This window comes from Pseudorasbora parva, chromosome 6 (genome assembly GCF_024679245.1).
Source record: "Pseudorasbora parva isolate DD20220531a chromosome 6, ASM2467924v1, whole genome shotgun sequence".
Classification (NCBI taxonomy): domain Eukaryota; kingdom Metazoa; phylum Chordata; class Actinopteri; order Cypriniformes; family Gobionidae; genus Pseudorasbora; species Pseudorasbora parva.
In genome coordinates, this window is record NC_090177.1 from 2,295,876 (window position 1) to 2,309,982 (window position 14,107).

General features: G+C 37.9%; 1 protein-coding gene across 1 annotated transcript in view; it reads left to right on the forward strand.

Annotated features, from left to right (window-relative positions):
* The first annotated feature begins 242 nt into the window (after window positions 1-242).
* Window positions 243-14,107, forward strand: part of LOC137078211 (collagen alpha-1(XXIV) chain-like) — a 247,343-nt gene continuing 233,478 nt past the window's right edge. The window contains exons 1-2 of the mRNA XM_067445327.1: window positions 243-575; window positions 10,065-10,135. Coding sequence (XP_067301428.1) covers window positions 520-575; window positions 10,065-10,135 — 127 coding nt within the window. The 5' untranslated portion in view covers window positions 243-519. The remainder of the gene's footprint in view (window positions 576-10,064; window positions 10,136-14,107) is intronic.

Consider the following 14,107-nt stretch of genomic DNA (forward strand, 5'->3'; position numbering starts at 1 on the left):
GAGTGAAATACAACACCGAGCAGAGAGCTGGAGATGCGCCGAACCGAACAAGTCCAGACACATGCGGAGCGCAGAGCCCGGAGCTCGCTCAATCTCTCTCTCTCTCTCTCTCTCTCTCTCTCTCTCTCTCTCTCTCTCTCTCTCTCTCTCTCTCTCTCTCTCTCTCTCTCTCTCTCTCTCTCTCTCTCTCTCTCTCTCTCTCTCTCTCTCTCTCTCTCTCTCTCTCTCTCTCTCTCTCTCTTTCTCCCTCCCCACTCTCTCTTTCTCAGTCAGGTTTAATACGGATCTTCTGATCTGCTCTCTCAATAAACTCACTGTATCCCAATCGTGCTTCCCAGCGCGCTTGATGTCTGAGATCTGATCGCCGTGAAGCTCTCCATATGCGCGCCTGCTCGCGGACACGGACTGTGATGTGGAAGCTGCAGATCAGGCACGATCTGGTCTCATGAGCCGGTGGTTTCTTCTGCTGTGGAATTCTGTTTTCGCGTTGAAAACTGCTGCTTGGACAAATGCATACAAATGCATTTAGGAGCTCAACGGACAAGGAGTGGACACGTTTCTCCCACAACGACAACGTGAGTAACTCTCAATCTCGGGGGCTTCAGGAGACCCGCCATGCCTCAGCTTCTGCAGAGCATTTTAAGTAACGAAAACAATGCGTTATTTTGCGCGTTAACGATGCTAAAACGATTTGCATTTATTAGCGTGTTGTGCAAACTTTTTAAATACATTTTTGACCGCAAGTCCATCTTTACTGACGCCGGTTTGAGTTATGACAGACTTGAAAATGATCACAAATCAATTGGGATTTTCAGTCTGCTGCTGTATTTTCCATATGTTGATCCGGGGTTAAATTCCTCCTTCTTTTTGGAGCAAATTTGCACCAGATGAGAGAAGGCTTTGCACTGCAAAAATGCTTTTCTTAGTATTTTTGTCTTGTTTCTAGTCTAAATATCAACAAAATATTACATTAAGAAACATTTACTAGACAAGCAAAAGTAATTGTCTTGTTTTGGGGAAAAATAACTCAAAATTAAGAGAGTTTTTGCTTAAAATAAGATAAATAATTTGCCAATGGGGTAAGAAAAAAAAATTGAATTAAGACTATCTTGCTAACCCAATTGGCAAATTATTTAGCTAATTTTAAGCTTATTTTTCCCAAAACAAGACAATTACTTTTGCTTGTCTACTAAATACTTCTTGTTTTAAGAATTTTTAGATGTTTGGACTAGAATCAAGATAAAAATTAACTTAGTAAGTGTGTGATTTACTGGCTTATTTCTTTGCCTTTATCATCTGTAACTGGTTCATTAAGTGTAGATTTGGCTGAAGGGACAGTGAAATATGAGTAGTTTTACTGTGCGCTGTTAGTTGAAGTCTCCAAACCAACACACAACAGCAGCAACATTCCTCATGGAGATGAGGATTGACCTCTAACATCTGGACAGCCGTTCCTGACTCAATGAAATCCCAACAAATCCACACATGCACCTGACTGCCGTCTTGCACACCATAAAGCACAGATATTACATCAAGTATTAGTGCTAGTTACACGTTTAGTGGCTTTCGTGTTTCTACCTGACCAGGCTGCTTTGGTCATGGAAATATTCAAAGTGCATATATTCAACATCAGTCTGTTGAGGGTCTTACTGGAGACGTTTGCATGCTATGTTCAGTATAATTGTTTATCTCTTTTCATGTCTTATCATGAATAGCGGGAAAACTCTTGGAAATTCATTGGCAAAAGGTGTGAGAACACTGACCTGACAACTGAATATGACCGTCATGAGCTTGAACCCAGTGAAATTTGTTTGATTCAATCACGATCAATAACAATTTTGTCATTACTGCAGTTCATCCACCACCCATCCACCACTAACAGTGAGTAAACCCTGACTTGACAGCTAAAAATGACTTTCATGAGGTAGAAACCAATGCAATCCATTTGATTTGGTCATAATAAATAGATTTTTGAGATTACCGCATTCACTTATTAATTCATAGTCTGCGTTTGTTTAATTAGCGTTGATGCACGTTTAATGCATTCATTCATCCTCCAACCTAGAGCCAATTAATCTGTCAAAAAGTGTGCAAACCTTGATTTGACATCTAAAAATGACCATCATGAGCTTGAAACCAATGCAATCTATTTGATTCAGTCATAATAAATACTATTTTTTATTCATTGATGCAGTCTCTTAATCATGCATATACATGAGCACTGATGCATGTTAATGCATTCATCCTCCAACCTAGAGCCAATTCACTGGTCAAAAAGTGTGCAAACCCCTACTTGACAGCTAAAAATGACTTCATAAGCTTGAAACCAATGCTATCTGTTTGATTTTGTCATAATAAATAACATTTTTGACATTACCGAAGTCACTTTTTAATGCATAGTTTGCATTTGTCAAAATAAGCGTTCAATCTGGAAGCCATTTATTGGGCAAAAAGTGTGCAAACTGTGACTTGAAAGCTAAAAATGACTTTCATGAGCTTGAAACCAATGCTATCCGTTTGATTCGGTTATTATAAATCAATTTTTGACATTACCGCAGTCGCTTATTAATTCATAGTCTGCGTTTGTTTGATCGTTGATGCACGTTTAATGCATTCATTTATCCTCCAACCTAGAGCCAATTAAATTGTCAAAAAGTGTGCAAACCTTGATTTAACATCTAAAAATGACCTAATAATCTTGAAACCAATGCAATCTGTTCGATTTGGTCATATTAAATAGCATTTTTGACATTACCAAAGTCACTTTTTAATGCATAGTTTGCATTTGTCAAAATAAGCGTTCAATCTGGAACCCATTCATTGGGCAAAAAGTGTGCAAACTGTGACTTGAAAGCTAAAAATGACCTTCATGAGCTTGAAACCAATGCAGCCGCTTTCATTCGGTCATAAATGTACTATTTTTGTCATCACCGTAGTATCTTATTCATGCATAGTTTGCATTTGGTAGGTGAGTGTTGATGCACGTTTAATGCATTCATTGTCGCTGCACATCCTCCAACCTGGAAGCAGATCAAAGCTAGATTCAAGGAAAGAGTCATTATTCAGACGTGTTCAGGAGTTCATAGGTGTTATGCTAGCATTCACCATGTCGTTATATATCCGTACAGTAGACGAGTTGAAGTCATTACTGTGAAAATAAACCCCAGCAGGCCGATCAGGACTTGGGATTTATTTTGTGATAATAATAACCATGGAAATGACATGATTAGTTGTGTTGCTTCAAGGCTCTGAGTTTTCTATTACCGACTTTAGTTCCTCTTGTTCTTGATCCAAGCTTGTGTAGACAAAAAAAAAAAAGAAAGTTTGTGAAAGAGAGTTGGACCGTGTCTTTGGCATTGTTTTGTTTGCCTATCATTCTTCATCCTGCTTAAAAGAGCAGCGTGACCAGAACAGCGCTTCAGTAATGCAGTCGCAGGTGTGAGAAACCCACGCCAACAGGAGGAAATATTGGCAGCCGATCAGTGAGCCCGAGTCTGCTCTGTATGCTGAGAACACAGCTCTAGATCTGGCACGGCCACAGACCGATGCGAGCTTAAAGGGTTAGTTCACCCAAAAATGTAAATCCTGTCAATAATTACTTACACTAATGTCGTTGGACAGCCGTCAGACCTCAGACACAGACCGTCAGACACAGATGAACAAAGCTTTGAACCGTTATGATTCAGTGAATCGTTTCATGATCGTTCAGCACTTTGACACACATTCAGATCGTGTGTCAAAGTGCTGAAATCACGTGACTTTGTCGATCCGAATCATGAATCGATTCACTGACTCATAACGGTTCGATGCTTTGTTCTGAAATCAGCCATCACTATATAAGTCGTTATTTAGTGTTTTTGCGCACTAACTCTATTCTGGCCTCTTCATCAATGATTGTAGAGCCGCTGTAGTGAGATGGGCTTTGTAACGACGTCTTTAGTGCCTTTATGGGTCTTGAGAGAGGAAATGACATTGGTGTCAATGAAGGCCTTTCTGAGCCATCGGATTTCAACACTAATATCTTCATCTGTGTGTGAAGATGAGCGGAGGTCTGACGGCTGGCCAACCACAGGAGGAATTAATGACACAATTATCTGATCTGTCCAGATAATTTTTGGGTGAACTAACCCTTTAACTTATGCAAGCGGTGGGATTCAGAAAGATCTGCATTTGCCACACCCTCACAAGCTGATTTACATTTTTGAGTGACTTCCTGGCTGTTTTGCTGTTGCTCGAATTGAAAATAGAAGTGTAGAAGTGCGAGTAAAACATTACAGAGGTTGATTTGGATTGAAAGATCATGATGTTCAGGATTGAGATGTTGGTGTCCTGTAAATCACACAGTTGCTGCTTTACCACATGGCCAGTCGCCTCAAACTCTTGTTTAGATTCAGCCTCCTCCGCTGTTTTTTTATTGTTGTCTTTTCTTCTGCCATGGAATGTCACACCATCCTCTCCTGCGTTTGCTGTACCATCATTTCAAAAAGAAATGTGGGAAAACAAATACGTTTAACCAACCAATCAGGCTGACCAATCAAATCAGCAGATACAACTACACTGTCAGAAAAAAAGGTACATTGCTGTCACTGGCGCGGTACCCTAAGGTACAAAACCAATAAGGTACTAATATGTACCATTTAGGGGTATGTACCAGTGACAGCACTGCACCTTTTTTTCTGAGAGTGTAGGGCCAGTTTATTTGATCACATTTTTAATAGTTTTATTACATTTTATTGATCAAAAAAGATGTCTAATCAATTGATTTCATAAAAAAATATAAAAAAATATAAAACTGTAACAGCCCCCCCCCCCCAAATTAATCATCGAAAAGGATGTCTACTCAATTGATTTCATTAAAAAAAAGTATAAAGAAATTATTAAATTGTATCAATTTCCCATAATTTTTCCCAAAATAATAATTGAAAAGGATATCTAATCAATTCATAAAACAATGTATTAAGTTTTAGGGCATATTACATTTTTCTGGATTATATGTTTTATGATTTAATACAAATGTATTATTAAAAAAACTATGGTAATCAAATGAATGCAGAAAACTTAAACAAATTTTTTTTCTTTTTTTTTTTAATGAAATCAAATTATAATTGAACAACACCTTTTAATTTTTGCCAAACAAAGTGCACAGTTTAGCCTAGAAATCTAGACGCACCCTAGCGGCAGCAAATTTAATCTGCCCGCAAGTGTCGTCTAGGAACTCTCAATACCCTTCTGAGCTGTATTCCTCACAATCTGGACGGCCCAATCACATCGTGTATAGAGTCGGTGGGCGGGGCCATAATGACGACGGCCGAGTTGCGTTTGCGTGCTTCTAGTAAACACAGAAACTGGCGAACGGCGGCGGTCTGTCGAATCAGCTTTGAGCGCGACTCTGGAAGACTTGAGTTTAGCTTTTCTCTGAGAAAAGGAAAAAGAACGGCACTGAAGTCATTCTTAAAAAGGGAAGATGTGTTCAGAGTTTAGCCGACCGGATACGGCGAATGTTTAATCTGTCAGCGAGCTCTGCTTCACCGTCGTTGCTCTGGTTGGTGTAGCGCTATCCTATCGCGTGCAGAGGGAGTTTGAAAGACAGCCGTTTATCCGCCCCTCGGATTGAGCCGACAATGGGGAGTTTCCAGACCAAACATCTTGATGTGGGTCTGGCTAGCAAAGTTTACCATATAAATTAAAACATGGATAAAAAAAGGTATGGGATATTCTTTAAAAATACTGTTGTAATCAACTATTATTATTATTGTTGTAATTTCTTTGAGAATTACAATTTATTTAGGGCCGGAACTCAATTGAAAAAATAAATCTAATTAATTAGAGGCTTTGTAATTAATTAATCGAAATTAATCGCATTGTAATTGCATACAAACATTTGACCTGAGAACAGTGAGAAGTAATTTTTCACATGGATTTTTAGTATATCATTGAATAATGACTGAATACATAAGCTTAATCCACAAAATATTGTTTATTTATTTCAGTCCAGCAGACCATTAAGTGTAGCAAAAGCATATTTAGAAATACAGTAAATTTCAGAAATTCAGAGAGCCTATATATAGATAGGAAGACCTTCAGTAAACAGTTTTTTTTAAGTAAAACACAATACTTTCAAGTACATTCAGAACATTGGAAACCCTGAATATTAGAAAACATCTCGCTGTTGCTTCAGAGGCCATAACAGACTAAGTCAAACTCTCACTAACCTTGGACAAAACAATAAATTCAACATAAAGTGCCAGTTGCATCAACATCATAATACATAGTTCAACATAAAGTGTACCATTTAAAATAAAAAATATTCCAGTGATTGGCCTCAGTCCCTATTCTTCCAATGTGAAAAATAAATCTCTCTGTTGCTTTGGCCACTGTTTGATAAGTAGCTTGCACACAACCATGCTCTTGTCGACGCTTCCATCCTTTTGTTTTTTAATGCAAAATTTCCCATCCACGGGGCCAAGAATAGTGGTCTCATCAGCTTCTTCGTTCAACGCTAGTTGGTGTTCCAGTATAATCGGTCCGTCGAAACTCATTCATTGAAAAACGTTCCGCAGTGCAAAAATAAATGTGGTTAAAATTGTTATTTATTTTTTTGCGTAGTTAATCTTAATTAATGTGTTAAAGTCCTGGCCCTAATTTTATTATATAATAAAAATATATTAGTAATATAATAGTAATCGATTTCTTTCAAGTTAAACAGAACTTTTATTGTGGCGGGTTGTAGTGAATTGTAGTTTAATTAAGAGTCCATCAAAAATGATATTTGTATGGCTTTATGGAATCTGTTTTATTCCCCCTCTCAAATTCAATGTTGTCCATTCTACTGTAAAATAGTAATATATTTCTGTCAATTTCTTCAAACTTTTATTTTGCCTGGATGTGGTGAAGAGCTATGAGCATACTTTAATAATCACAGACAATAGTCTTACTTTTTCATCCAAATTCTGGGAATGATATTCCACGGTATAGAGTAAATTCTGTTTTTATGACTAAATTGCGTTATTCCCTCTGCATGTAGGGAATTTAAAACGTTGATAAATAAATACATGTATTTTCCTTACATGTATGTTTCCTGAGAACATTTAGCAGATGCTTTTATCCAAAGTAGATTTACAGATGAGGAACATTACAAGCCATTCATCACAGAAAATGACCAAAAGTTGGGTTTTAAGAGTAATCTAGAGTAGCCGAGAGGTTAAAATGCAGAAAACGGGCACTTTGTTGAAGAGAAAAAGCCACTGATTGTGTTTTAAGGTGTGTTCAGAGGAATATGTTGAGTTCTGTCGGCAGATCAGGTGGAGGCTGGAAGCTCTCAGGGTTAGCGTTAGTTATGATTACTGGATAGACTTCCCTCAGGCCTGCTTGTTTAAGGGTTATGAGGAAAGTATCTCAACACTGTGACAGGATGAACGATGGTTTCTCTGACTCCACATTCTTCTCTGCGAGGATTATATAAGCGACTGTCCTGTACGAAGGTAATGTTTCTGAAGTTGACGAATCTTCGGTTCCTAAAACTTGTTAACAGTCTCAAGAACTAGTTTGACCAACTGCAGTTTAAGGATATCAAGCTCTTTTAGAGAGTGTTTTGACAGTCTGTGTAGTTTGATGGTTGAGCTCCAGAAAAATAGGAGGCAGGCGGCTTTGAAAATACTTTTGACAGTAACAGATGTAAAAAAAAAAAAAAAAGTCCACCTTTTAAAAAAAAATCTGTAACTGTCAACAGTATTTTCACTGTTCCCGCCTTTTTGTTTTTAAATGTATAGCTGTCAACAGTATTTTAACTGTTCCTGCCTTTTTGGTTTTTAAATCTGTGTAACTGTCAACAGTATTTTCACTGTTCCCGCCTTTTTGTTTTTAAATGTATAGCTGTCAACAGTATTTTAACTGTTCCTGCCTTTTTGGTTTTTAAATCTGTGTAACTGTCAACAGTATTTTCACTGTTCCCGCCTTTTTGTTTTTAAATGTATAGCTGTCAACAGTATTTTAACTGTTCCTGCCTTTTTGGTTTTTAAATCTGTGTAACTGTCAACAGTATTTTCACTGTTCCCGCCTTTTTGGTTTTTAAATCTGTGTAACTGTCAACAGTATTTTCACTGTTCCCGCCTTTTTGTTTTTTAAATCTGTGTAACTGTCAACAGTCTTTTTTACTGTTACCACATTTTTTATCTGTTACTGCCAACAGTATTTTTTTTTACTCTTCCCAGATTAAAAAAAAAAACTGTAACTGTCAACAGTTTTTTATTTACTGTTCCCACATTTTTTAATCTGTAATTATCAACCGTTTTTTTCACTGTTCCCACCTTTTCTTTTTTTCTTTTTTTATCTGTAACTCTCAACAGTATGTCTTACTGTTCCCACATTTTTTTTATCTGTAACTATCATCAGTATTTTCAGTCACTTTATTATCACTTACTTTTAACACAAAGGACCATTTTAGCATAAAATGGTTCACAGCGATGGCTTAGAAGAACCATGTTTGGTTCCTTTAAAACCTTTTCCTTCCAAGCTTTCCAAATATTCCAAAGGTTCGTCATGGAGCCATCAATGCCAGTAAAGAATCTTTATATTTAAGTGTGTAAAGTGCCTCTAAAAAGCCACAATTTGAGAACGCTGTTGAATTTATTTTATATACCAACCAAAACGTGAAACCAAATGTCATTCATTAAAGAAACATGCACTTTTCAAGCAGAATGTTTCATTGTGGCGCATGTTAATCGTTCATTTGATGTGCTACACCTTTGGTTTCTCTATGTTTTATCAAACAAACGGATCTGTCTCTCTCATGTCTTTAGCGCCCCCTTGAGCCATCAAACCACTGAGCCATTCCCATTGAGCATCCGGTGTTCCTGGTCAATTATGAAAATTCTGGTTATCAAATTGTTTGTGACTCAATTTTTTATTTTTATATAAACCTACAAATACTGTAGTCGCTCACTCTTTCTGAAGTGATGGCGAATCCATTTCTGCGTTTTTGTGTCCAGCTCCTCTCGTTGACAGGATAATTACAGGACGTGTAGATTGCTTAATGCATTCTGTGACACTCTTAAATGCTGTTTTATGTGTAGTATTGCTTTTCTACCACTAGATTATCTGCATTAGCATGCTCAGAGCTGTGCTTATATTTACACCATACCTGTCAAGTATCCCGTTTTGGCCGGGAAAGTCCCGTATTTTACCCTTCTTTCCCGCCGTCTTCCCGTATTCGTAATTTCCCGTAAATCTCCCGTATTTTAACCTGCGTTATTAAAAAATAATAATACCGGAGTAAAAAAACAAAAAAACATTTCCAATCTGAGCTCTGTAACTAGCCTCGCGATAACTGCCCTCTGCAGTAGCCTACAGGTGGCCGTTGTCGCGAGGTTATAGTGTGTGAGGTCAGATGACGACGAGTAACAACGCGGGGAAAAACAAAACAGAGACGGATGATGGACGTAACTAACGATAGAGACGGAAGGCACTCCTGCCAATAAACCCAAACCCTCGTGTAAATACCAGGATCAGTGGGACAGCAAATTTAATTTTCTGAAGAGGAGCAGGTGGGGAACAGACGTGTTTTGTAAGTTTTGTAACTGCGACTTCATCATGTGCGACAGCGGAAGATCTTTTAAAGTGACAGTATTCACTTATAATGACAATGTTAAGAACAAAACAAGCCCAAAACAAGCCCAATAGCTTCTCGAGGGGTTCTCCGGGAAAAAATGGCGTTTGGGGGCTAAATGTGTGTTATTTTGACATGGTTGCTGCTAAAATAGGCATTCCTGGTTCTATATATCCCATAATTGAGGTCGCTTCAACCCGTGGACATGAAAAACAACCGGCGGGGAAACCGCAGACTTGGCAACACAGTGCAGTTGAGTTCTGTTGACATTTGACAACTAACGTTATGCGTCGCTCTGCTGCTCTGATTGGTTGTCGGTCTGTCCAATCGAGGTCTTTCCTGGTTGGGTTGAAACACGCCCCATGATCACAGCCCAATGGAGCATCAGACTCATATTCTGACTAGAATATGACCACGTCAGGCTATAAATTACAAGTCTTTGCTGTCTTTTTTCCCACAGGAGAATCCTCGTCCTCCTCCTGTCAGCATGTGCGGCGGTGCTGTCGACAGAAGAGCACTCAAATGCTCAAGGTATACGCTCACCTCTTCACCTTCACCTGACCTTTGACCTCTTAACCTCTGCACGGACTCAGCTATGCCTTTAAAGCTGCAGTGTGTTATTTGCACTGGAAAAAAAATTATTTTCTTGCTTAGTATTTTTGTCTTGTTTCTAGTCTAAACATCCAAAAATTCTTAAAACAAGAAGTATTTACTAGACAAGCAAAAGTAATTGTCTTGTTTTGGGGGAAAATTACTCAAAATGAAGAGAGTTTTTGTTTAAAATAAGCTAAATAATAAAATATTTAGCTTATTTTAAGCAAAAACTCTCTTTATTTTGAGTAATTTTTTCCCAAAACAAGACCATAATTTGTACTTGTCTAGTGAATGTTTCTTAATGTAAGAATGTTTAGATATTTTGACTGGAAACAAGACAAAAATACTAAGCAAGAAAAGCATTTTTTGCAGTGTACTGACTTGTATAATTATCAGGTCGTAAGAAAAGCTGAATTCATTTTAACAAATTCCTTGCATCCATTACAGTCTGAATTTAATCTCCTACCTTCTGGACGAGGATTCAGATCTCCTAGTGTTAGAAGCAATCGGTATAAACATTCATTTACTTTGTTAAATTCTGGTATGGGAGGATTTTTGGGGAGTAGGTTGAATTTTGGGCTGCTGTAGTCCTGTGTTGTGTTGTTTTTTAGGTGTTTTTTAATGTTTGTGTGCTGTAATGTTTGGAAACTGTTTGTGTGCAGGTCTAGTTGCAAAGCAAATTGGCCCCTCGGGGACATAAACAAATAAAGTAAAGTGAAATCATGATGTTAATGTTTACAGTATCTTAATACCTTCATCACACAGCCAAGATTTGCTATATTTCATATCACACTTTATGTAAAGTGATACTTATACTTCCATCGCTGTTGGCTTTTAATGAAAAATCAACTTTCTTCTGATTTAAGAAACAGATAAAAGCCTAAAGCAACAGTCTTTCATAATCTTCCAGTTTTAAATCGATTCTTATTTTTTGTTTTTTCTTTTGACCGTTTGTTTTCCTTCCGATTTATATTTTTGTTTCCACGCAAACACTGATCTGCCAGTGTGCATATTTTACTGCTAATATGAAACTGACACTGTGTGAAAGTCTATGTAGGTTGGAAATAAACACACAGAGAAAGAGTGATGGAGGACGAAAGGCGCCGTGAGCAACGAGCAAACCCATAAAACATTTACTGGCATTAAAAGCCGTTTGTGTGTATAATAATGCTTTTATTTGAGCTGTAATATATGATTGGCACTCATGCTGGCAGATGCATTGCAATCAATGTGAATTACTGAAGGCTTATAAACAAATTGTGCAGATCTTATTGTGAAAGAAGTTTACATTTACATTTAGCAGATGCTTTTGTCCAAAGAGACTTACAAGAGAGGAACATATGGAGCCCCTTAAGTGTCATGGTGATGGAGGAAATATATAGGCCTTTATTTCAATGCATTTTCCTTACAAACTTTGAGTTCGCTTGCAAAAACATTTCTGTTTGCTTGAAAAAAAATGTCTGTCAACAAACTTTTGCATTCCCAGAAGAAATTTTGCGTTAAATCGAACAAACTTTTGCATTCCCGGAAGAAACTTTGCGTTTACTCAAACAAACTTTTGCAATCACAGAAGAAACTTTGCGTCCACTCGAACAAACTTTTGCAATCACAGAAGAAACTTTGCGTTTACTCAAACAAACTTTTGCATTCCCGGACGAAACTTTGCGTTAAATCAAACAAACTTTTGCATTCCTGGAAGAAACTTTGCGTCCACTCGAACAAACTTTTCCATTCCCGGAAGAAACTTTGTGTCCACTCGAACAATCTTTTCCATTCCCGGAAGAAACTTTGCATTCACTCGAACAAACTTTTGCAATCACAGAAGAAACTTTGCGTCCACTCGAACAAACTTTTGCAATCACAGAAGAAACTTTGCGTCCACTCGAACAAACTTTTGCAATCACAGAAGAAACTTTGCGTCCACTCGAACAAACTTTTGCAATCACAGAAGAAACTTTGCGTTTACTCAAACAAACGTTTGCATTCCCGGACGAAACTTTGCGTTAAATCAAACCAACTTTTGCATTCCTGGAAGAAACTTTGCGTCCACTCGAACAAACTTTTCCATTCCCGGAAGAACATTTTTTTGTCCACTAGAACAAACTTTTCCATTCCCGGAAGAAACTTTGCGTCCACTTGAACAAACTTTTCCATTCCCGGAAGAAATTTTGCGTTTACTCGAACAAACTTTTGCGATCCCGGAAGAAACTTTGCGTTGACTCGAACAAACTTTTCCATTCCCGGAAGAAGCTTTGTGTCCAATCGAACAAACTTTTCCATTCTCAGAAGAAACTTTGCGTCCACTCGAACAAACTTTTCCATTCCCGGAAGAAATTTTGCGTTTACTCGAACAAACTTTTGCGATCACAGAAGAAACTTTGCGTTAAATCGAACAAACTTTTGCATTCCCGGAAGAAACTTTGCATTCACTCAAACAAACTTTTCCATTCCCGGAAGAAACTTTGTGTCCACTCGAACAAACTTTTCCATTCCCGGAAGAAACTTTGTGTCCACTCGAACAAACTTTTCCATTCCCGGAAGAAACTTTGTGTCCACTCGAACAAACTTTTCCATTCCCGGAAGAAACTTTGTGTCCACTCGAACAAACTTTTCCATTCCCGGAAGAAACTTTGCGTTGACTCGAACAAACTTTTACGTTCCTGGAAGAAACTTTGCGTTCACACGAACAAACTTTTGCATTCCCACAAGAAACTTGCCGTTCAATCAAACAAAATTTTGCGATCCCGGAAGAAACTTTGCGTTGACTCGAACAAACTTTTGCGTTCCCGGAAGAAACTTTGCGTTGACTCGAACAAACTTTTGCGTTCCCGGAAGAAACTTTGCGTTGACTTGAACAAACTTTTGCGTTCCCGGAAGAAACTTTGCGTCCACTCGAACAAACTTTTCCATTCCCGGAAGAAACTTTGCGTTTACTCGAACAAACTTTTGCGATCACAGAAGAAACTTTGCGTCCACTCGAACAAACTTTTCCATTCCCGGAAGAAACTTTGCGTTTACTCGAACAAACTTTTGCGATCAAAGAAGAAACTTTGCGTTAAATCGAACAAACTTTTGCATTCCCGGAAGAAACTTTGCATTCACTCGAACAAACTTTTGCTATCACAGAAGAAACTTTGCGTTTACTCAAACAAACTTTTGCATTCCCGGAAGAAACTTTGCATTCATTTGAACAAACTTTTGCTATCACAGAAGAAACTTTGCATTCACTCGAACAAACTTTTGCTATCACAGAAGAAACTTTGCGTTTACTCAAACAAACTTTTGCATTCCCGGAAGAAACTTTGTGTCCAATCGAACAAACTTTTCCATTCTCAGAAGAAACTTTGCGTCCACTCGAACAAACTTTTACGTTCCTGGAAGAAGCTTTGTGTTGACTCGAACAAACTTTTACGTTCATTTTTTTTAACGTTCATTTTACGTTGCATTCGAATGCAATTTGTTCGATTTAACGCAAAGTTTCGTCCAGGAATGCAAACGTTTGTTTGAGTAAACGCAAAGTTTCTTCTGTGATCGCAAAAGATTGTTTGAGTAAACGCAAAGTTTCTTCCGGGAATGCAAAAGTTTGTATTCCTGGAAGAAACTTTGCGTTCACTCAAACAAACTTTCCTCAAGAAACTTTGCGTTCACTCGAACAAACTTTTGCATTCCCACAAGAAACTTGCCGTTCAATCAAACAAAATTTTGCGATCCCGGAAGAAACTTTGCGTTTACTCGAATAAACTTTTGCGTTCCCGGAAGAAACTTTGCATTCACTCGAACAAACTTTTGCTATCACAGAAGAAACTTTGTGTCAAATCGAACAAACTTTTCCATTCTCAGAAGAAACTTTGCGTCCACTCGAACAAACTTTTACGTTTCTGGAAGAAGCTTTGTGTTGACTCGAACAAA